Source organism: Paralichthys olivaceus, chromosome 2 (genome assembly GCF_024713975.1).
Source record: "Paralichthys olivaceus isolate ysfri-2021 chromosome 2, ASM2471397v2, whole genome shotgun sequence".
In the NCBI taxonomy this organism is placed as follows: domain Eukaryota; kingdom Metazoa; phylum Chordata; class Actinopteri; order Pleuronectiformes; family Paralichthyidae; genus Paralichthys; species Paralichthys olivaceus.
Genome location: NC_091094.1, coordinates 26,560,146 through 26,585,098, shown reverse-complemented (window position 1 = coordinate 26,585,098; position 24,953 = coordinate 26,560,146). Strand labels below are relative to the sequence as shown.

At 39.4% G+C, this 24,953-nt stretch overlaps 1 protein-coding gene across 3 annotated transcripts in view; it reads left to right on the top strand.

Moving 5' to 3' along the window:
* phf2 (PHD finger protein 2) overlaps window positions 1–24,192 on the top strand; it is a 31,968-nt gene extending 7,776 nt beyond the window's left edge. Inside the window, exons 2-22 of one of the 3 annotated variants that reach the window (XM_020087082.2) lie at window positions 5,935–6,020; window positions 6,183–6,297; window positions 6,704–6,864; window positions 8,230–8,371; window positions 8,471–8,657; window positions 8,909–9,071; window positions 9,436–9,523; window positions 9,825–9,931; window positions 11,819–11,910; window positions 12,008–12,097; window positions 13,254–13,598; window positions 13,801–13,917; window positions 15,553–15,668; window positions 15,886–16,064; window positions 16,761–16,828; window positions 17,854–18,020; window positions 18,948–19,240; window positions 19,976–20,071; window positions 20,158–20,267; window positions 20,345–20,660; window positions 21,799–24,192. In XM_020087082.2, coding sequence (XP_019942641.1) covers window positions 5,935–6,020; window positions 6,183–6,297; window positions 6,704–6,864; window positions 8,230–8,371; window positions 8,471–8,657; window positions 8,909–9,071; window positions 9,436–9,523; window positions 9,825–9,931; window positions 11,819–11,910; window positions 12,008–12,097; window positions 13,254–13,598; window positions 13,801–13,917; window positions 15,553–15,668; window positions 15,886–16,064; window positions 16,761–16,828; window positions 17,854–18,020; window positions 18,948–19,240; window positions 19,976–20,071; window positions 20,158–20,267; window positions 20,345–20,660; window positions 21,799–21,887 — 3,127 coding nt within the window. In that variant the 3' untranslated portion in view covers window positions 21,888–24,192. Of the gene's footprint in view, window positions 1–5,934; window positions 6,021–6,182; window positions 6,298–6,703; window positions 6,865–8,229; window positions 8,372–8,470; window positions 8,658–8,908; window positions 9,072–9,435; window positions 9,524–9,824; window positions 9,932–11,818; window positions 11,911–12,007; window positions 12,098–13,253; window positions 13,599–13,800; window positions 13,918–15,552; window positions 15,669–15,885; window positions 16,065–16,760; window positions 16,829–17,853; window positions 18,021–18,926; window positions 19,241–19,975; window positions 20,072–20,157; window positions 20,268–20,344; window positions 20,661–21,798 lie in introns of all 3 variants that reach the window. The other 2 variants (XM_020087079.2, XM_020087081.2) reach the window with 2 other exon arrangements.
* Window positions 24,193–24,953: the final 761 nt, after the last annotated feature.

The following is a 24,953-nucleotide window of genomic DNA, read 5'->3' as shown; positions in this document are numbered from 1 at the left end:
ATCAAAAACTCCTTAACGGCTTCATCTACTACGAATTGAAGTAAAACATAACTAAACAGATCCGCAACCATGACACTTATCTTTTTAAGTATTTTATTTTAAGTGCTATAAGTGAACACTTAGCTAGCACTAGCAATCAACCTCCAAAATGGCACTTAGAGAATCCCATGGGACTTCAAGGTGTAAGATACTGTGGAGAAGGTTATGTGACTGACAGAGGATACTGTGGCACTAGTTGGCTGAAGCGCTGCTGCCTTTAAATGGAGTGACCATGTGAACGCCCCGCTCTGTAGTCACCACCTCATATCTTGGAATGTTCTGAAAGCTCAGACTTTCCCAGTTACTATGTGTTTGCTGACATTTGCAGAAATGCCAGAAGCCATATGGATGTTCTTTCTTCCTTGCGTGGTTAGTTTATGTATTGAAATTGTAGTCGTATTGAGTTTTTCTTTGTAATTTTGTGGATTCAATTCATGAGCGAAACCCAGCAACAAGATTCTGTGATACAGAAATGAAAAACTGCTAATTATTACATATAGATTTAAAAATGTTGCATGAGCACTACAGCAACCAAAAGCTCTGGTTTTCATTTTGTAATACATTTTACTTTAAGGAATTAGGATTATATTTGAGGTGTATAAATAGAATGTCTGTCAATTCAAAACCTCACCAGAAAACGATATATCATGTGTAGCTTTTCTAATAGTTACATTGCTTTGGTACGAGTAAGCCACAAACTAGCAAACCCATGCCTTCAGCTGCCTACCAACCAAATCTAAATCTGATGTGGTGTGCTGTTACTACTGTTCAAATAATATTTTAATTTAATCAGCTGTGAGCATCCATTTTATCGTATTATAAATGCTTATTTGCATATTTTATGCAGTGTACATGTGGGACACAGGATATGTTAATGTCTTTGATGACCTCACTCATCCACAGATGCAGAATGTGGCTGTAGTTTGTAAGTGATATAATCCTCTCTAATCCAAAACATTTTCTGTGTTTTACCTCTGGGGTATACCACGTTTTAGCTTTATTTCTTAAATGCTTTAATCCAAAACATGATTTAAGTGAGATGATCTGTATCGTATTGTCCCCATTTGTGCTGGATTTGGAATTTGTGATTCATTAGAGATGCAGCAATGATACGATGGAAAGAGAAAAAGGGAAACAATAATGAAGGGGTCATAGATTGAGTTTGTATCATTGGTGTAGCATTATGCAAATCCCTGGCTTGTCTAAATGTTGTGTCAGATGCCTTTTAACCCTGCTACTGCTATTACTATTATTTTGGTTTTTATTATTTTATTTAGATTTAAGATTTAAGTCACACACACATTTATATATATATATGTGTGTCAGAAACATCATTATTGTTTCTCAGTGTAGCATGAAATGGTTCATGTTTTATAATTAATGAGGTGGTTCTGTTTCACGAAAAATTAAAGACATTTAGGGCATCCATCAGGTTTTAGAAATGATGGAACCACTTTCTTTTTGGCTACAGCAGCTGAATGCCAAATTGTATGCCTCCACACCGCCGACAGCTAGTGGTTGGAGGCATTATGTTTTCAGGTTGACTGTCGTATGTTGACCCATTCTTATTAATGTTAATGTCTTGGCACAAACATTCACTTTGTCTCAAGGATTAGGTGAATTGATTTTGATTGCCAGCAGTCAAAGGTCACAGTGGCTTCACAAAGTATGTTTATGTTCAAGTGTGATACCTTAAGATCAGTTTTAGGGAAATTCTTCTGATTTGGTACAAAGATTCACATGGACCGTAATATGAGCTGATTACAATTTGGTACTTACAATCCTTAAAAATGCGAAATTTCAAGACTATCTCTGAGTCCAAGTCAAATTTAGAGCAGAAGTTCATGAAACTCCCTCAAGTAAAGTGATTGCATTTCAGTGGTTGGTGGAGGCACACAACCATTGTGCGGTAAATCTAGTTTTCCATGGGTTTATGCGATTGTGACATCTTCTGGTTTGGAATTTTGGCTGGAGAAGTTACCTGCTTGTTATAGCAGTTGAGACAACAATATGAGATTCCCTCAGCATTCCTAATTTCTCTGCGGACCAGTAATCGGACAGATGTTATACTACATAACTACATGTTATTGCTAATAAATAGGCGGCGGCTGTGGCTGAGGGGTAGGGCGGTCGTCCTCCAACCAGAAGGTCGGAAGCTCGATCACAGTCCTCCCCATCTGCATGCTGAAGTGTCCTTGGGCAAGATGCTGAACCCTGAGTTGCCCCTCATATAAAACCCAGGTTCTTTGCCAGCATGTTTCTGTGACATCATTGTGTCTGTCTCTATTCATTATAACTATGGCACTACTGTGCCACCATCAGGTCCAACTGGAAATTACAAAAGTACCTGTGAAAACTTGCATGAATCATCCCATAAAAAAAACGCCAGACTCCTGCACACACCTGGTCAGTAGCTGCAAAAACATTAGAAAAACTGAGAAATGTAGTTTGTGGAACAGTTGAAGCATAAAATGAAAATAATATTTAATAAAAATTTAAACAACAAACAATGTGTTATTACAGAGTGGGAACACTTTAATACTCTGAATCTTCAGTGAGACCAGAAACAAAGGAGCTGTTATTGTGAATAATTCTGGTTCACATCACCCTGTCCATGTCTGAGCTAGCCTTGCAATGCTGATGGCTAGAGTAGCACTGCTAATGACACTGTCAGGTACATATTTATTGGGTTACGGAGGTAGAAGTGTAAATTACTAGCTCAGAATAGGTATAGCTTGTTTTGGAGACTAATGAGGAAGAGGTATCACCAGCCTCTCGCTTACCACTGCTGGCCTATCGTTGACTCAATTAGTTTCTGACCTTGACCTTCACATTGACACCAGCTTTTCTGCCTGTCTGCATTTTGGCTCTTTCCCCACACAATACAGAACTGCTGTATCATTCACTACCTACATTGCATCTTCCTTGTGTTTTAATCACACCCTCCCATAATGTCTTTCAAACTGGTATTAATCATACCAACACTTAGAGGGATGGGTGTCTGATGGGTGAACAATTTTCATGTAAATAACATGTAGCATTTCTAGCTATAATTGTTTTATTTTAAATCACACCAGTTTCAATGGTTGTAAATAAAAATGGGTCACGTAGCTCCCAAAAGTGAGGTGGAAAAAATCTGAATTGCCTCCTGGTGGCTGGCTGCACAGGTCTTAATCATCTCCATCGCCATGTTAGAAGATGGTACAGGGGCCAAACTAAAAGTCACATTCTTTTTCCAAAGATGGTCTCTGTCATTATCACATTGATGTATGTTCAAGTTTCTTAGAAGTTTGGCTTTGATTGCCTGTGCCAAGGAGATTATGTTGTCATCTCTGTTTCGCTTGTTTGTTAGTTCCATGGATTACACAAAACAACTCAACCAATTTCCATCTAATTTTGTAATGGGGGAGCATACCCAAGGAAAACACAATTGAATTTTGGAGTGGTACATTGCTGGATTCAATATTTTTTGGGACCTTGATACGTCTCCACGATCACTACTGTGCAGACACTGGCTCCACATTAGCTGATATGAGATATGTTAGCATCAATTTTGTACAGTGAGAGAAAGTGGAGCTGCGTCATCCATCTTTATTTAAAGTCACTATGCCAGATGCTCAGTACACTGTCACAGCCACTAACATTGAGCAAACCTATATATTTTTTAATTTGAAATCAACACTACTGTTCAAACCTTAAATAATGTTTTTAAGTATTTGTTAACATCAGTTAAAAACCAAAAATATAATTGCATTTATTCCATTCGGAGGTATCCCTAAAAAGTCTGTCCATCCGTCACACAACATACATTCATATTTCCTTGAAAGCTGTAAAATAACACTAGAACACCAAAGAGTTGTCTTGAATGAACAACCAGGACAAGAAATCACTGAATAACATGAGTATGATTTTGAATTGAGCACCATAAATTGGAAAATCACGAGTTAAGGTCACTCTTTGTACTCGCCTCCTACCACCTCTCAGTAATATTAACACTCAGTAACACAAATAAGCAGAACATAAGTTCAATATTGTACTTTAGATTACTTGGGTTTCATCAGGTGAATTTGATCTTCGAAAGCTTTAACATTGTACATTGCCAGTCTTTGTAGAGGAGCAGTCATTTCTCTCGTACCCACACAGGAAGGTAAAAGGTCAGTTTCTGAACCGTTCAAGGTCGACGCTGCTCTGCAGCTCATTAGGTGCTGACAGATTCAGATGTAGTTCAGACCTGGTCCAGGTTTAAAAATAAATCCTGCTCTCATAAAATCAATTTTAAAATCATCCAAAGTAGAGAAGGTAAAGTCGAGGTAATCTGATCCCATGTTGTGCGTTTTAGCTTCTCAGCAGCCTGGAATCAAAGGGCAGTGACCAGATTGCATCAAAGAAATTCTTAAGCAAAAGCGTCTGAACCTCTGAGTTTGCTTGCACAACTTTAATATGAAGTTTAGGAGTTCTCCTCCAAGCCACCAAGTTACAGCTGTCATAAACAGGCTGCTCCACTATGTCTGCACACACAGCCACCTAATCCACTGCCTCAGTGAAAGTGAGCAGGCCTTGTGGTGAAGCTGTGGAGTTCCCAGGGGAAAAAGAAAGGCATTCTGGGAAACTCCCAGCTCAGTGAGTTTGGGAGCAGCGACTCTAAATGGGAGGAATGTGCTTGCATAAGACACAGTGACCGCTGCTGCTTGAAATAGTGGGAAGACGTGTTTTCACTGTTATCATACGAGACAAATGCTTCAATCATCTTGGCATTGTCTTCTTATCACTTGTCTACAATCACTGCTGAGGATTTTATTACAAATTTACTACCCAATGATATTACAGTTATAGTTTTATACTTTCTCCTCACTGTAGTTTTAGTTTATATCTCTCACTCAATTATCGTTTTTGTATTTTATACTTTTACATTGATAATTAAACACAAATTACTAAAATATCATGATAAAAAACGGCATTAAAGATCTTTTAACAGATTATTTCATGAGTAAATTGTCAAGTATAGAAATGATTATTGCATCAAAGACAAACTGGCTCGTGATAATTGTGTGCTTTTGTACAGCAGCCACAGTGATATACAATGCTCATATACAGAGTGTAGTCTGGTATTTATCGCCCCTGTCTGATGTAAGTGTTGTACTGCCTCTTTGTTCTGCACTGGACTGGACTGTATGTGTGACTCACCGTGCTCTCACAGTCTTTCACTAAACCAGCCGTCTTTGTAAAAGACCATTCAGTGTTTTTTTTATGGTTCATCTTCTGCAGTTGCTCCAGGCAAATTACTGTTTTAGATTTGAAATGGGCCTGTGCTTCCAGACAGCTGCGACTACAGCACAATAACTATCAGTCAAGGGATTTAGTTTTTTGATATTGGAAAGAGCCCAAAAAAATAATTAGGAGATGTTCGGTAAAATATTTTGCTCAATTAGCGTATTAAGTTACTGCTGAAACAATTTCACCAATTTGTTTCAGTTACAGAGAACTGTTTCTAATGAGTTGGCGTTTTCTGTGTTTTACATCATTGTTAACTGAATGTCAGAGCTTCTGTCTCAATTTGAAGAAATCAACTTTGGCCTCTAGAGATTGTACTGGGTGTTTGTTAATGATTTTTTAAAATTTATTTTTACATTGACCAAATGATTAACTGATAAAAAGAAATTAGAAAATAATTACTGCTCTTAAATTAGCAGTAAATTGCAGCACTACTGTCAAAGGAATGAACAAAAGTAAGAGCAGACGGGATCTTACAGACACTGATTCTGAAAGTTTCAAGTTTCCATCAAGTTGACTTAAGTGGTACAGCAGGGGAGAAGAAAGAAAATAAAACCTACTTTTAAAATGGGCCCTTTAAGGTCACATTAACTTAACATTAAAAGTTATCTTTTCTTGTTTCAGCTGTGTTGGAGTGGATGAAGATGACGCTCCAGATATTGACATATATCACTGTCCAAACTGCGAGAAGACCCATGGTAAATCCACATGTAAGTGGCAACCTTCAGGTGGAGTCACTGACTGTATCTAACTGTCCTTAGCATCTGATGGGACTATTTCACTCTGCAGTGTTATATTCAGTCATTTGCCATATTATTGTTTTGCAGTGTGATACTGTGCAATATAATTTTCTTTGTTCTCTTTTTTTTCAGTGAAAAAGAAAAAGAACTGGAGCAAACATGACACGGGGCAAAGCACAGATATCAAGGCCGTTCAGAACGGAAGTCAGGTTTTCATCAAGGAGCTTCGCAGTCGGACATTTCCCAGGTAAAGACGTTTTAGACACATTCTATTTTTTTCCTCATCTCAATGTGGAACTGTACAACTGAATTACCACCAACTGTGTGATGATAGGAGATTATAATAATTAAACCCTCTGCTTACTTGAAATAATCAGGCTTAACATACAAATACAAGTATTCCTCACAATGATTATTCCTCTTGAAATTTCCTTCATATTATGTAAATGTTCTTCTCCTGTCTTTTACTTAGAATCCCAAAAGGGGGCACTGTCTCACAACTTTTAAGAGATCTGCACTCAAATAGTCTCACGTTGTTGACATAGTTATCACATCGCATTGAATTACTTCATTCCAGGACAAGTTAGTTGAACCCACCATCACACATCTGTCACGCTGCTCTCTGGTTCATGCTGCTTGTTTGTGGTTTGCAGTGCGGAGGATGTGGTGGTGAAACTGAGCGGCAGTCAGCTCAACATGGATTACCTGGAGGAGAACGGCTTCAATGAACCAATCCTGGTTCAGAAGAAGGACGGGCTGGGCATGTCCATGCCCGCTCCCACCTTCTACATCAGTGATGTGGAGAACTATGTTGGTAAGGAGCTCACTGACAGTAACTACTGCCACAACTACTGCCTCTGATACTGTCTGTTAATACCACTAGTACTACTGCTAGCTCTGTTACTGTGTGTATCTACCACTACTTCTACTTCTACACTTCTGCACCTAGAACAGTACTTGTACAACTGTTCCTACTTATCAAGGTGCAATTGCTGAAATCACTACTGCAGTTAACACTTAAGTTACACTACTACTTAACTTACTAATACTATTACAACTACAGTTAATACTTATATTGCATTGCAAGTATTTGTATTACCATTGCTACGAGTTTTGATACTATAACTATTACCACTGCTACTACTATCAGTGCTGTTCTTATTGTTGTTGCATCTATCTCTTCAACTACACACAACTATTACTATTACTATATCAGTGCAGTAATTACTATGACTGTCATTACTGTGCAAGCATGTCAACAGACCAGCTGTAGTAGTCACTCATGTAATAGTGTCACTACTAACAAATCATTCAGTTATTACTACTAACTACTAACAATGCTACTATTACTGCAATTACGACTACAACACTTTTAAATTACTGTTACTACTACTTCTATAACTACTACTGCAGTTAATGTTACTATACTAACAATAATATATATATATATATAATATAGTATATAATAGTAGTAGTGCTAGTGCTACTGTTTGTATTGTACTACCTTGTAATACTTTCAGTAACACTGTCACAGCCTCTGTGTACTTCAACTGTCAATGTTACTGGTGTTACTGGTTTGGTTAAGGATTAGTAATGACTAACTACTGTTATTTCTACTGCACCAAAAGTGTTGAATGCAGTAGTAATATTACCCTTGTACCACTACAATAACCTGTACTACTTTCACTACCACTCCAGCAATGTTGAACTGTAACTTTGCCTATGGAATTACAAATTTAAAGTATTTTATTTGCGTATTTCCATTTAATATCACTTTATACTACATCTTTTCTCCGTTTGTGTGCATTTGTGTGACAGCTTTAGCTACTCTTTACCTTTCAAATGAAGATATACATACAACATATGTTTTATTGTTACAACTACTGAAGCAATTTGCAGTTAAAATTAAGGAGGGAACAATAATACATTAAGATGCAAATAATAGTAATTTCTCACATAAAGCACAAGACCAATGTACCATTTTGCTTTTCAGTAGGTGGCGCTGCAGTTCTTTCTTCCCCCTGTCTTCTGGTGCTCAGTGATGAGATCACTTGTTAGATTCCAACAGTCCACTGCAACAGACACTTTCCAGTCCAAAGAAAATGTTAAGCCTGTAGGTGGTTAGTTTTTCTGCTGCTTGTCTTATTGTGTCTTCTGTGTCCCCTGTTATCAATCCCAGGTCCCGACGTTGGCGTGGATGTCGTTGACGTCACCAAACAGACGGACAGCAAGATGAAGCTCAAAGAGTTTGTCGACTATTACTATAGCACAAACAGAAAGAAAGTGTTAAACGTCATCAACTTGGAGTTCTCGGACACAAGGTACATACATTTCTAAAATGAGATTTGGCTGGTGAGGCTGCCAAAGTCTCCGGGTGAAAACTCCTGGTGACGATTTCTCTTTCTGTTTTTCTGGGACAGGATGAACAGTATAGTGGAGAGTCCACAGATTGTGCGGCGGTTGTCTTGGGTAGAAAACTACTGGCCTGACGATGCTCTGCTTGGGAAGCCAAAGGTCACCAAATACTGTCTGATCTGTGTCAAAGACAGCTACACAGACTTCCACATCGAGTGTGGTGGAGCCTCAGTCTGGTACCACATCCTCAAGGTCTGTCACACTTTGTTTTAGAGCAGGATGTTGTAATAAAACGTGTGTATCACACAGTCAGTGTCATCTGCCTCTAATATGATGAGAACAGTGTTTACACTGTACTGATTTCCTTCTATTCTGAACGGATTCTCAGGAGGACGTCAGGAGACAATGTGGAAGACATTATGTCTCTCACATGATTATGATGATGATGCTGATGATGATGATGGAGATGTTGCCAGAAACTCTGATTGCATCTGTGTTTGCAGGGGGAGAAGATCTTCTTCCTCATCAAGCCCATGTCTGCCAACCTGTCTCTGTACGAGCGCTGGAGATCATCGTCCAATCACAGCGAAATGTTCTTCGCTGACCAAGTGGACAAGTGTTACAAATGCACTCTGAAGCAAGGCCAGACTCTGTTCATCCCGTCAGGTCAGTGTGTGTGTGTGTGTGTGTGTGTGTTTGTTTTCATATCAAATAACTTTGGGTTTTGTACTTTTGCTTGGGAAAAATGATTCATTTAAAGGCATGGCAATTTTCTGACATTTTATGGACTTAATGATGAGTGGATTAATTCAATGAATTACTTATTATTATCATGGTAAATGTTAAAGAAACAGTGTAGAATAAGAGGAGGAGGGAAGGTGGATTACAACAGAAAACCTAAATGTAAAAGTGACAATATTTTTACAATTTGAATCTTTTTACCCCTTTTGAATTGATGAATATATTTAATTTATATATTTAATAAACATGTAATAATAGAATATTTTAATTGCATATGACGTCTCCTCAGGTTGGATCAATGCAATACTGACCCCAGTCGACTGCCTGGCGTTCTCTGGACACTTTGTCCACAACCTGAGTGTGGAGATGCAAATGAGGTTCGTTCACTGTCTCATCATCACACACATTCATTCTTTATGCTGTGTTGTTGTTGTAGTTTTTGGTAACTGGCTCTTCTTTGCCCTAATTTTGAGGGATTTAATGTGACTGTAAGGCCTTGGCTGATCTGACTCAGTAGTTTCCTTCATTCAAGACTTGTTTTGATCTCCAAATTTTCTTGTGTGTGTTTATGAACTCTCTACGTTTGGAAAAACCTTGGGAATTACATATTTGATGCAATAAACTTGTTGTTAATACATGACAGTGTTTAGCTGAGCGTTCTTGGTTTATTCTCCTCAGAGCGTATGAAATTGAGAAGCGGCTCAAGGTCAAAACCCTCACCCCCTTCTCCAACTTTGAGACGGCGTGCTGGTATGTGGGACGACATCTCCTGGAGCGATTCAAAGGTGAACTCTTAAATCACGTTCATGTATTTATAGACTCAGCTAGTGCTCTTAACGTGCAGTATTCTCACGTAAACCTGCATCCTTGTTCAACTGGCCATCTCTCCAGAAGAATGCACGAAAGCAGAGAATACACAAACACTGTCAGAAATGTCTTTTTTCCAAGCGGCACTGGCGTAACGCTGCTGGTCTGCAGCACAGATGAGGAGCTGGATGCTCTAATATTATTTCAGTCATTAAATCGGTGAATCGTTGAGTTCACAGATGATTAGCTTCAAAAGATTTGGCCCAGCTAGAATCATTTGCTCCATTACAGGCCTGTGTTTAAACTCCCCTCAGCTGGCCTGGGCCAATTGTTTATGTTTCCACCATCTTCTATGCGTGCATGTGTGTGTGTGTGTGTGTGTGTGTCTATTGTGTGCTTTGCAGACTATTTCTAACCCACCAGGCTTTGCCATTAATATACCATTATTCTTGTTAACTTCATGGTCAGAGCAGGGAAGTGACTCAGATCTCTGCTGCTGATATTGTAATAATTTTCTTAATAATTTCCTATTTTATCCATTATCTACTTAAATACTTCTCAGATGTATTTTATCATTACATTAAAGAAGAAATCAACAATAACACTTTTTGTTTCCTAAAGTGAAGCATTGAAGTAGTAGCATCTCAATCCAGACTTGCCAAAGGTTAGAACTGTTGTTGATGCAATGTGGAGGTATAACCTGGAATATCACTCACACTAAATTAACAAGTTTGTTTTTAGTTTATTTGAAAGACCAAATCATTGAGACAGCGATAGCTTTTTGTAGATGTATCGGTTTCTGCACATGTTAACCAGGAAATAACAAAATAGTGCATGTGTTTGAGGTCACTTAGAAACACGAATGCCAGTTGAATTATTTTCCACTGATGTATTTTTGACGTCTTTACCTTGGCGAGCTCAAACTGCAGCAGCTCACAACAATACACAAAAATAAAACAAGTAGACTGTAAAGGATTATCTAAACACAGCTGGTTCGCCAGGCACAAGTCATTAAAAACACACGATACCCCAAACAATACAAACTAAACTGAAAAACCAGAATGTATGTTACGTATGCAGGATACTCACCTGACGAGCACTTCAGCTGGTTTATATATTTATTTGAGTTTTTCAAGGTAACAAATGAATTTGATCTACATTATATTTCATACACTGTTAATATTCTATGTAAAGGTCACATTAAAAGACTTCTAAAGCTAAACCTATGGTGCTAATAGTAGTATTAGAAGTTAATTATTACTACAATATCTGCATATCTGTTTTACCATAGAAAGATACTGTGAATTTGATCAAACATAAATTGAAACTAACCAGGAACAGCAGAAACAATAAAATGAGTGAAACACAGAATAGGTTTATGTGAAGGAGAGTAAATGTTCTTTGCAGTAAATATGATTAAACACAGTAGCTGTGTATAGTATTTTCTGTATAGTCACTTGACTGTGCTTTATTCAATTATACTGGTCACAGCTAAAACAGAAAAAGGAACTTTTTGTTAGAAAGCTTGGGTCCGTCCTCGTTTGAGATTGAGGCTGATGCACTGAGAGAGCGGGATGATGTCGATGTTGTTCCTCGACGACTCAAACTCGTCACTCCACCGTTTTGGGACTAAGCTCTGGTAAATTTAGGAAACAGGGCAGTTTGTCTAAACACACAGTCACACTGTTGACAGAGTTCTTCTCCTGTTCACTGACGAGAGCAATAATCATCTGTTCGGTTACATCCTGTAAATCTCAGCTGTACGCTATAGTTTGACTTTCTTTTTCAGGTTAATGGCCTCGACTTTTCAAGTTGTAAAGGTCACTGTCGACTCAATGATAACATCTGTGTTTCTTCTCCTGTAGGTTTACATAAAGCAAATAAACAACCAGCTCCATATCTGATACACGGTGCCAAAATCATCAATGGAGCTTTCAGAGCTTGGACAAAGAAACAGGTACAGACTTCAGAGGATTTACTGTACATTTAGTGTCAGTAGTTTGTGTCTGATGTTGTTACAGGATTGACCGTTTGGTCTGTTTACCTCCTGACAGGCGCTCTTAGAACATGAAGACGAGCTTCCAGAGAACATGAAACCATCGCAGCTCATAAAGGATCTTGCCAAAGAGATCAGACTGTCAGAGGTATTTTCAATTTATTTAAGTTTAAATTTAAACAATAAAATGTGATATGATCAATTACTAAGTCTACATGTTTCACCAGGTAGTTTTATATTTTGGTGGCAGTGAGAGACGAATATTTACATTTTTAAAAGCGACATATTAGAGTCTTCATTACCAGAGCAAAGTCAATTCATGGTCTTGGTTCTGGTCAGTGGAAAGAGAAGAGGTGTTCAGGTGAATTACTTCCTTTGCTGCTGATTTGAACTTAAGAGACAGGTACTTCTGTTTCAATAGGAAAAGACAATATAATATAAAACAAATACTGTATGGAAGCACTGGAAGCACAATGTTCAAGACCTTCTCAGGCAAATGTAACGTCCAACTCAATAAAAAATATTTTTCAGTTTGCACTTCAGCTGTCAACATTGTGCCAGTGAAAGGGGACTTGGTTGTAAAAGGTGATATTATGTTTACCACCCAAGTTGCAGCATCATAACCTTTTAGTGCTGAGCAGAAATATGTTTTTCATATCCGAAAAGTAATTGAAAGTTTGTCTGGAGCAGTGTGAGTTTAGGCACACATGTCAAACACTGACAGTGACATGTGGAGTCATCATAGGACGAGGTTAGCAGCCAGGTCAGCCATATATTTAAAAAAAATAATAATACTATGTTCTTTCAAAACCCAAAATCCTAAAACACTCTCTCATGTTACTTAAATGTCAAACCAGAGAAACAGTTGTGACTCCTGTGGAGCTGACTCTCCTTTCGTGGGTTGACAGATCTGAGCTTCCAGACTTGAGCTCTACACTTTATAAACTCTTTTTATTTAGTTTTTGTTCTTTATAAAAAGCTAAAGTGCAACTTCTCTGGTTTTAAAATATTCTAAAATGTGCCACACAGCAGGCGTGAAGCGGTGCCTCACAAATAAATTGTGTGAAGATTTGATTAGTTAGTGATTGCGGACTCGTGGCTTTCCCGACATCTTTCTATTGTTATCGTGATTATGTGAGGGTTGACGCTTTGATCTGTCTCAGCCCTATACTCGATTACAATTTTCTACTATTTATTTTATTATTTTGACTTCATATTCAATACAACTTCAGTCGTGAGGGTGACATTTTATGACTGATTGCAAAATTATATTGCCCATCTCCATTCCCTGCCTTCGTTTCTAGAATGCAACAAAAGCCATTAAGAGTGAGCCCAGCATTAAGGTGCCAGTGGAGGAGCCACCATCCACTCACTCTGAGCCTGAGGAGCCTGTGTCGCCGGCACAAGTCCCCTCACCCAGCAGAGAGAAGGCTAGAAAGAAGGCTATCAAACCTCCCAAGCCTCCCAAACCCCCAAAGATACCCAAGGCCCCCAAACCTCCGAAGGTGCCGAAGGTCAAGGAAGGAGGAAAGAAGAAAGCGAAGAAGGCAAAAGAGCCGTCGCCGCCTCCTAAACCCTCCAGCTTCGCAGCTCTCGAGTCCCATGCAAAGGACATATTGAGTAAAATGGACCAGCCGAAAAAGATGAAGGTGAGCAGATTGTAATGTTAGCATGAAGCAAAACTGTTGTTTTGTTGTGGAATTATTTTATTCATATTTATAGTTTTTATCCTTTTTTGAATTATGACTCAGTGTTCTATTATCTCGGAAAGTTTCTCACAGTGACTCTTAAATATTAAATGTTTTTTCCGTTAATAACTGTGTGGCTCTTCAAATATTTCCATTTTCTCAGGCTGTTAAAAATGTCCTGAGTATGTCAGAGAAGGAAATATCGAAGCAGAACAACGTGGAGAAGTTTGAAATCAGAGAGCAGAATAAAAACAAGACTGAAGCAAAATGGAAGTATAAGGTAAGATCGTTTCAGCCGTCATCGTTCAAAACTAATGGCTGCCAGTTACAGGCCAAAGTAAATAGCATTACGGTCTGTTAAAAGTTGAGACAAAGTGAAGGTTTGTTGTCATTTGGAAAAAAAGACGTTTCTAGCCCTTTTGAAGGTTACAAGCTGAGCAGCTGAGGAGAAAAGAAAAAAAAGTGTGATCGTCCAAAAGTGATTTGCACACTTCACTTCAAAGCAATCAGCAGAAATAATGATGTGGCCTTAGTCGCACATTTTAGGTCTGCAGCTCATCACAGCTGCTCCAGAAACCTTCGCCGAGTTTATAGAGTGAAACTACATTATTTTCATATCCGCCACCACATAGGCACTCGTCTTTTACAAAAGCGTTGTGCATCCTTATTACTTACCAACACGGGGCGGCTTTTTCAGAGGTGAAGTGTCATTTTGTCGAGAGGAAGACATTAAAGTGCTTTAGTTTAGTGGAAAATTCAATGTCAAACTTGTGCTGAATGTTTGTAGTCCCTCCAAGGATCTGCGTCCCACTGCTCCGTCACATCAGGCCAAACACTTGCAGATGGAGCAGAGGCGCTGTTAGATGTTTACCAAGGTCACTGTGGACCTCATCTTCGCTCATTATCACAGCCCCTCTGTGTACAGTGTGCGCGGCAATTACGCCTTGAGTGTCAGGTTAAAACATGAATGAGACAATGTGACGTCTCAGTTTCACGTGTTGTCATGTGCCTTTAATTTAGAAGACAAAATTGCCGAGGAGTGGATATTTGAAAATGTATATTCTTGGATTTCACTTAATTGCAGTTTATGGCAGCTGTTTGCCATTCGTCTTAGTTCAGTTTAAACTGAGTCACAAAATGATCCATGGAGATAAACACCATGATGATTTCAGGATTTTTAACACTAATGTTTTCATTGTCAAAGAATTACTCCCTGCTACTTTCTCCAGAACAGTTCTGTGTCACTCACTCATGTTAATAAAGATGTGACACTACTTGTTTGAGTAGTAATTAAAGTACAGTTCAGTCAAACAAGTGGAAATGTGCTAAAACCTCCTATTTAGTTTTTAATTAATACGTAACCAAGCTATAATAAAGATGGATGAATGAATATGTATTAAAAGGTAAACTTGGTTTATTTGAATTTAAAATGTATTTATTCATCCATTTATTTATTTCATTTACTGATTTACAGATTGACATTGATTAATTTCATATAATAAAAGACAAATAACAGACACGGAGCTATATTAGAAATCATTGTAATGTTTGACTAATAGAATATATATTTTCTGTGCTTTTAGCTCAGTTTTTGGACTCCACCAAAGATTTATAACAAATTGACTGAAAAGACAAAACAATGAATCAAAAGTAGCTAAAATGCTATGCAGGGCTGAATGCAGCTGGATGAGGATTCTCTGTGGTTCATCAATACTTTTTTATCATTATTAGACCTAATCATTTTAGCCTTTATTCTTAAGGAATATTGATTTGTGCAGCTTAAATACATTTCAAATTGTGGACTTCTTCCCTTGTGAAATGTCAACACTAATCTATTTGTTCTAAGTTCCAGTCGCTGTTCACCCTCTGTTATAAACCATCATGTCCTGGGCTTGTTTCCTTTTCAACTTTACAGAACAGTAAACCTGACTCCCTGCTGAAAATGGAAGAGGAGTGCAAATTCGACAGAACACCACTTTCAAGCAATAAAGACAAATTCAGCTTTACTGTGTCTCACAAGAAAATGCTTGGGTATGTATTGGATAGCTGTGATTGCCACATAAATGTTTCATAAATGGTCTTTTGAGAGAAGAGCATGTTAAGCTTCTCATGTGGCGTATTATGGTGATTACAGAGCAATGTGGCTATCAGCACCATGTCCATTAGAGCTAATTCAAGGACTTCTCACTGCGAGTTGCCTGGCTGAGCCTCACATCACCCCTTTATTGTCCTGTGGTTTCCTCTCCAGCTCCAAGACGCTGAAACCTCAGACCAACTCAAGTGTTTTTGGTTCATTACAAAACCTAAAAGAGGACAAAAGCAAGCCAGTGAGAGACGAGTATGAGTACGTCTCAGATGAGGGCGAGCTGAAGATTGACGAATTCCCCATCAGACGGAAAAAGAACACCGTTAAGAGAGATCTTTCCTGTGAGTATTTTTGGATTTATTCGAAACTGTTGGGTTTGAGTTCATTTAAACATTCAACTACCAAACCTCAACACTTCTAGAGTCTCAGTTGACACAGCGTATTGTTTTGTCTGAGTATTTTAAAGTGTGAAAATTGGCATTAAAAGCACGGTCATATTATTACCTTTGGTTACTTATGCTGCCTTCAGACATGAACTGAACTCTGAATAATCTCCGGAGATTCTTTGGAGGGGCTGTATGTGAGAATGCAAATAACTGAGTGAGGGACTCTGGACATTTTCCCAAGTTTCTCCTACTAGCCTCCTAGTATAAAACTAAAAAAAAAAAGAATACAAATATCTCAGGATGAAAAAGCCATACACACAGAACAATCACAGAGATATGTGTGTTGTTGTGAATGTGTTTGCGTGGAGACTCTCCTGCTGTGTTGTTCATGTGTGAAGGCAAACTCGAGATGTCTGAACACGTTTCTTTCTTGTTGCGATATTTTAAGCTTGATTTAGCTTTAAGTTGTACAAAGTTGTTTTCTAATTCTCATGCCTTCACCTGCATATTTTGGCATTAGTCCAAAAAAAGGATAAAAAAAGTTCCAAACCTTTTAATCATATCTCCAATTTGATCCTCCCGACTCTATTGTTCAGATTGATAATCTGTGTTTGCACTACTGCACAATTCAATAATTCCTGTTTTTCCCAGTTCTGTCAGATATCAGAGAGCCCATTCAGTCAGCCAAAAAACCAAAGTTCCAACCCTTGGTGACTAAGGTACGTATCAAATGTGACTAATGTTCGACACATTTACCAAACGCCTCTCCTAGCAGCTAGTAGCTGATGTTTGACCAGTTTGTGATATCATTATTCAGCACTTTTTACAGAATTCTGAAACTTGTACCTACAGTAACACCGAAACTTCACATGAATGCAAACTATATCCTAACCTTGATCTGCTGTTCCACTAAGCTTCCTCTCCACTTCTAACCAAGCAGATCCTCATAGTTAATGTCCGTATCATCCAAGTCTGTGTTACCAATCCAGTCAAACAGGAAACTGTCCCCCTGGATCCATGTCCTGACTGTACAATTAAGATGGAGGACATGACAGCCCCCAAAAGTAAAACCAAAACATCTGAATCTCCCCCTGCTGGCTGGCTGCAGTATAGGCCATAAACCAAGCCCCCTCCACAGAAGCGAATGGTCAAAACTAAAAATATCGAAGTCCACACCAAATAAACTGGTCCTGTATTATGATCCAGTTTGTCCACATGGATCCACACATGTCAAAATGTGCATATGAATAAATGTGTTCGTATTAAACTAAACTGCTAAAATCTTTTAGCAACCCAGAGCTCATTTTTACAGTGCCCCCTAGTGGATTATTCTGTCAGAAATCCCATAATAAGCTAAACCTCCACCAAAGCCCAAGAGTTCCCTTAAATTGAATCCAGCTGTACCAAATTTCACAAAGTTATAGTAAACCTCACCATGTTCAAGAAAGTATAAAAACGTTTTAATAGGTTATTTCTTGACCTTATCCCTCCATCAAGTTTCATCCCTCAAGTTTTTTTTTTGTGTAATGTTGCTTACAAACAAACTAACAAACATGAGGACAGATAACAATGAAACAGTAATTAGAAATAAATGGTTTAGACTCAGGAAACAAAACTGCTCCAATAAAATATCTCCAATAAATCACATTCAAAAGAAGAAAGTGTTCTGCAGAATGTCTGAACTTTAAACTGCTTCTGTGTCTCTCATGTCTGTTTCCACTCTGTCCACTCTCTCCAAAATCAGAGCGTCGACTCTTCGGATGAGGAGACTCTGCACATAGACACAGAGACCAAGTCTGAGGTCAAAAGTCGCAACTCTAAGGTCAAGAAAAAGGCCGGCAGTGCCGCAGGGATTCTTGACCTGCTGCAGGCGAGCAAGCAAGTGGGAGGGATTGACTACAGCACCAACAGGTAGACTGACTTCTCCTCGCGTCATTACTTTCTACTTTTTCACTCCATTTCCTTCAACACCAATGAAACGTTCACGTCTAAACACACTCAGGTTGCAGCACATGCACGGTCTTACTCTGTAAATGGCTCCCAACGGACCGTTTTCCCCTGCGTAAATGAAATGTGGGTCTTACTCCACTTAATGGGGTGACACGCTGACAAACTAACGGCCCAGTCAGCGCCGATATAAGTGGATGAAAAAGCTGAATTTTATAACTTTGCTCGGAGCTGAAAAATGCGAGTGGAACTAGTGACTGGAGCAACAATTTACACAGAATCTGTCAGCAGTTAGTGTTAAGTCAATGTTTGTTTCATCCCGTGCTAATCTATCAAACACTTGCGTGGCTCCAGGCTCTTCCCTTCGCCTTTTGTTGTTTGCTGTTTTGTTCAGCCCTTGATGGTCTGTTTGCACCAAACTGAAAGCTACAAATGAGCCAAACAGCGATTGAAATATGTTAATTTCTCAAATCACTTTAATTCTTTGAAGAGGAAACTTTGTGAGAGCAGGGAGCGAAGTCCACCTACAGCTCATTTCTGAGTTTGATGGTCACTTTGCTCACTGCTGCGGCTAATAACCCTAATGGGTGTGTGAAATTATTTTCATTGCCGCTTCTAAAAGCAATCACACATCACCGGAGAATATTTAGATATGACAGCTTTACTTTGCTTTTCCAGATTCTGTGTAGGTTTTTAAAACTTTTTGCAGATGTCAAACGTTAATGATGCTTAATAGCACGACTGGTGACATTGACGTGGACTTCAAAGCCTTCTCAAATTTATTTTCTCAGTCGCTCTTCTCCTCTTCCTGCATGTTGACCGCTGTGTAATGGCTGCATTGTTGTGTATTTCTTATTGACGTACTTACAGTCAGCCACCTGCATCTCCCAGCACACAGGAGGCCATTCAGGGCATGCTGTCCATGGCCAACCTGTCGTCTTCAGACAGCTTGCAGCAGCCGTGGAGCAACAGCCAGTCCAAAAACAATAGCCAGTCGAAGAGCAACTCACACAGCGCGCAGGCTGGCAAGAAGGCCGGCGGGGGGGCCGGCGCCGGCGGAGGCAGCGGCAAGCGGCCCACCAAACGGCTCCCGAAGAAACCCAGGAAAAGCAGCAGCATTGAGAGTCTGGATTACGATGACGACCAGGATCACATGGACGCGTGTTTCAAGGACTCAGATTATGGTGAGATTCGTTTTTTTTTTTTTTTGTCCCTGTTCTATTTGACCCCATCACAAGGGTCGACCCAGTGTCACACAGTTTAATCAATGAATGAGAAAATAATGATCTGCCATGATTCTCAGCGCTGCATAACAGGTGCTGTTAAAAACTGTTTGACCCGGGTGGATTAACATGTGGCTGTTTAACTCTAGATTTGGCCTTTTCATTTGAACGTTTCATTAGGACTGGATGATAGGGTTTATGTTTATTTTTCATGCATTCTTTCCAATTCCTCCCTTTCGTGTTGCTCCAATTTGTGAATAAAAGCCCAGATCCTCTTTAATAAGCCATTAACACGCATTCTCAAATGTTATTTTACATCCTTTTTCAACTTCTACTTATGGTCTAATTAGTTGATCATAGCACGAACGTTCTCTTCTGAAATCCTCAGTCCAGCGCGAAGTGCCTCTCACATGCTGGTACTTGTTTCTTTTTCTGTAAACAGGTCATTTTTTATCTTGATCATCCAATTATCAGTTATTAAAAGATCTAGATTGTGATGGTTGTGCTGAGCAGGCAGCGTTCAGCAGCTGTCTCACAGCTGTCCTGCAACTTCCACCGTTCTCGATGGTTGAGAAGCAGAGACAAGTACACACATCTGTTCCTCTATTTAGTATATGTGACAATTCAGTCCATTATTTTATATTCTCTTTGAAAACTAAGCATGTGTTAGTAATCCTTTACAACTTGTGATTGTAGTTTACCCCTCTTTGGAGTCTGAAGAGGATAACCCTGTTTTCAAATCGAGATCGAAAAAACGGAAAAGCAGTGATGACACTCCATACAGCCCGACAGGTAAGTACAAGCATATTAATGAAGAATGCACACTGTACATGTTATGGATTAAGCGGATTTTAACATTTATATCAATCGGATCGCAGCCCGTGTAGGACCCTCAGTTCCCAGACAAGAGCGGCCGGCAAGAGAAGGAGCGCGAGTGGCGTCCATAGAGACGGGGCTGGCCGCAGCCGCAGCAAAGCTTTCTCATCAGGTCTGCTAATGAACAATATTTTGAGACAATACTAATAAGTATTCATGTGGTGCTCAACAAACTGTATGTGTCCACAGGAGGAGCAACAAAAAACCAAGAAGAAGAAGAAAAGCACCAAAAAGAAGGCAATAGTAATTGAGGAGCCCCCAAAAATCTCTCAGGACAGTAGCTCGCCGGAGCACAATCTGGACTCCCAAGATGGCAGCCTGACAGACCACGAGTTCAACACTGGAACGGTCAAGTCGCCGGGGGGGCCGCAGCCCATGGCTCCCGGGGTCTTCCTCAGTCAGAGGCGACCGTCCATGTCTTCTCCCAACAACAGCACCAACTCCACGAGCACCAACAGCAGCAGCACGGCGAAGGGGGATCGTGTGGGGTCAGCAGATGCCAAAGGTGGGCTGTAATGAAAGCGACGTTAGGATGATTGGACTTTTACTGTCGCAGATTGTAAAGTAGCTCTGACTGCATCTATGTGCAAACAGATAAAGGGCTGAAAGTAGCTGATGTTGGAAAAGGATGCAAATGCAACATGATCACGTCATGAATATGCTACACGGTACACTCTGCTTCCACAACAGTTTTCAGCTATATCCTCAATGAAGCACGTTGACCATGAACATCCCATCCATATAACAGGTTTTGGTCAAATTTCCCCTGTAGTCCAAAAGTCTTTCCAGGAAACTGTCTGAGTTAATATTCGAATGAGGGAATGGTGTATAAACTGGAGATGGATGACCTCTGACCTCTTCATATAAGTAAATGAACCTGCCTTCAGACATGCACTGCATGAGAGAATGTCCGAGTGAGAAGTGAGAGGCTCCAGACTTTCTCCAGAGTTCCTCCTTCCAAACTCTGTGTAAAAACTCTGGAGAATGTCTGAATGAGCCCATGTGAGAACACAGCAGGAGATGAAAACAAAATGAAAACCTAAGCACCTAAGACACAGATGGAGATGTCTAGAGAGTCTTTGCTAGTGTCGATCTCCTCAGCAGAATGAATGCATTACTTCCTGCCTCATGCTCCACATCTCACCTGAACACCCAGAGATTTCTGTGATGTTGGGAACATGTCTGAGCGGAGAATCTCCTGCTGCGTTGTTCATGTGTGAAAGACAAACTCCAGAGGAATTCAATTGTGCTGACATCTGGAGTTACTGTCTGGACACAGCTCGATAAATAACTAAATGAATGTAACAGCTGCATTCATTTACATTACGTGAAGTCAGTTATTTACTACAGTCAAATAATCCATGAAAATTATGGACCTCTACTGGAAACAAAGAAGAATTACAATACATATTGCTTTGATAGTGTTTTAGCTTAAAGGCACCCTGTGGAGTTTTACCCACTGGGGGTGCTATTGAGCAGCGTTTTTAATGAGTGGGTTTAAGAAGAAGACTCCTAGCGAGCAAACATGGATGAAAACAAAGTATATCTTGTGTTATTAGCGCTGACACTGTCGCTGGACACCCTGTCTTACCTCCTGTCTTACCTCCTGTCTTACCTCCTGTCTCTTCTTGTCCTTTTTACAGCGAAGCGGCTAAAGAAAGGCATGGCAACAGCCAAACAAAGACTTGGAAAGATTTTAAAGATCCATCGAAATGGAAAGCTCCTCCTGTAGTATGCAGCGGACTGTTGTAGGACTGGGAACTCATGAGCTGGGTCCCATCCCAACCTCACTCCCTGTTCACTGATTAAAGCCAACAATGGAAAAAACAATAACTGCAACAAGATGGGAGAAGAAGAAAATCATGCATTTTTCAATTTCTAAGAAGAACATCACTCAAATAGGTTTTTGCCTCTACTTATACTTTATAACTTTCAGATATTAAAGTGTACAGAACCTACTATAAATATTTTTTAAGAGAACATGTCATTTTACTACAGCTGTTAGTTTATCAGGGGTTGCTAAAACATGAAGTAGAAGTACATTGCAGTCATTCCAAGATTTCTGAAAGTATCCCTTGCATGTATTCAGTTGCATGTGTGCTTTGGCCAGGGTCTGGGGATTTTACTTACGTTAATTCCTTCTGTATGGATGCAGCTTATCATTGCAACACCGATGATGGATGGATCGGCCTCTCCCAGGAGCTGAGATTCTCCGTGTGTTGCTGTCGAGCACGGTTTTGATTGGAGTCAACTCGAGCATTTATCCCTTTATGTTAACACTGACGTTTGCAGAGCACTATCAGCCCTGATATTTATTTATTCGTGTCGTAGATAGGAAATGAGAGTTCACGGAATAACTGTAAAGCACAAAGTGAATCACGAGTAGCGCTGTGCACCAGGAGGCGGAGGCGGTGTCCGGAGGTTTCCTGCAGTTACACATAGGAAAGCGTACGACTAAATGGCCATGGAGGTCTGCTGAGGATTTGTGTGTTTGGACACGAGAAGCATAGGACTGCTCACACTACGCGGGACCTGTAGCTAATGATAAGCCTCATCCATGTCAGGTCTGCAGTTGCATGGGGATACTTTCTCTCTTCTTTTGCTTTCGCAGGCAGCACCAACAACTTAGGCTCCTCTCTGCATTTTTACGGCTTCACACAGTACAGTATATAGAATGTAGCTTGTACATAGCCTTTTAAATTACTACTTTTTGTATCTTTTCTCCTTAAGGCTTAATCCTACATTTTTACCGGTTTTGCTAATTCTGAATAAATGAATACAAATATATATATATGGATATACATTATAGTCCTAATATTTGAACCTTTATTTTGTTTTTTGCTTTTTCTTTCAATAGCAGAGATTCATTTGTAACTTTGTTTCCCCCCCCTTAGATTGAAAGGTGTTGCCTGGAAAACAACTGAAGAAATAATACATTTTATTGTCATATGGCCTTACATACACAAAGCTAATTGTATTGTTATTCTGTTTGAACAAGACACGAAGCTTTGAGGAAAAATTATATAAAAAGGAAAAAAAAAATACTTAAAGTTTCTATGACCAGCCTCTTGTTCGAGTTCTAGTATCCTGAAGGGTTTCGGAATTATTTTACTAGCACCTTGTGAAGTGTTTATGTGTCAGTGATGTAATTTATTAATGTTTGTAGCTTTTTTATACTTGTACAATTCTTAAGAGTTATTGTTTTGAATATTTCATCAACTTGTGAAATTTCCCTCTGCAGAAAATTTTAGTTTTTCTTTTTTCCTTTTTGTTTTGGATGTGTGCGTGTGCGTGTGTGTGTGTGTGTGTTTGGGGGCATCGCAGACATTTTACACACCAGAATCTTCATTAGCAAACTTTTTTTCAATCCCCATCCCGTCTTCACTCAGTGTCGATGTTATCATGACGCCATGGTAAACATTTCCAATGTGACATGTTATTATTGTTAATATTATAGGTCCGAGCAGATGCGTCCTCGCCTCCGTCACGCCGTTTCATTTTGGTCAGGACATCTTTAAACATTAATGTGCTGCACTCTATAGCAGCAGTGTTTTAGTCACAGATGTAAACCACGCGTCCACTCCTCACACATGAGATGCGCTCCGATCAAACTCTGCCAGTGGGACATATTTTCAGGTTTTTATTTGTACAATATGTGTGTTGCGTTGTTGTGGTTTATTTTTGTATGTCCGACCTATTAAATGCATCCACTGTGCCAGGACAGTGAATGATACCTGTTGTAGCTGTCTTCCCTTACTGTTATTTACAGTACTAGTAAGTATTTACAATCCTTTTTGACCTGAATCTATATTTTTCTGTATTTAGACAATTCTGTTTGAGATCATGGCTCACTTTTTTAAGACATAGAGAAATGGCAAACTCCGAGGAGCAAACATATTGTTGTTAAATGATATGATTGTCCGCCTTGTTTACTTTTGCAATACAGTTACTGTGGAAAACCTCCTTTGTAATGTGTTCCTCTCCCACTTGCAATGTGACGGCTTCTGTGGTGTCGACTAAAAATGTTTTTCCCGCTTCACATTGTCATATTTCAAGTTGCATCATACCCTGCACCAGTACGCACACTGATCACACACTGATCTGGCTCCTTGCTCTTTTTCAGGCGAAGCTTCAGCCTCTGGTCTCGGTTTTGGGATCTTGTCTCTCAAAGCTGTAGCAGCTACTTTAGCCAAGTCATTAATTAAAACCAAGCCAAAGTCAACACCATTAAAATTGTATTAACGTGAAAGTGCTCTCCAGTAGTCAGACTCTTTTATTCAGGGACGCTCTTTCACTCTCCTGAGCAGGTGTTGCAAAGTTGAAATATCATGTAGCGGCACAGAAAATGATACAGCATCTACCAGTTCAAAAACAATTAATAGAAAGAAATACCCATTTCCACATTTACATCTTTACAAGATTTGATTGTGTTCTGAAGTCTGTGGCAGCCAGTATTATTATTATAAGTCTACGCCACTAGATGGAGTCATAAAGTGTATGTGCATGTTTTGAAATACTCATATTGCAGTGATGTTGGAGTAGAGTGTAAATGCAGGATGCAGCATAGAGCTGAATTTTTACACTATTTTTCAAAGGATTTTAAGATAAGATTTGAAGACACATTCTGATGCTGTTTATTCCATCTGATTTTATTTTTTCCAGCTGTATTATCATAACTAGACAAAAGAAAGGAAAACTAGACCAACACATTATTATTTACAGGACGTTTTAAATCAGCGTCTCCAACAAAAACAAGTGTCACTCTGTGCAATTAAAGACTGATTACATCAACTGATAA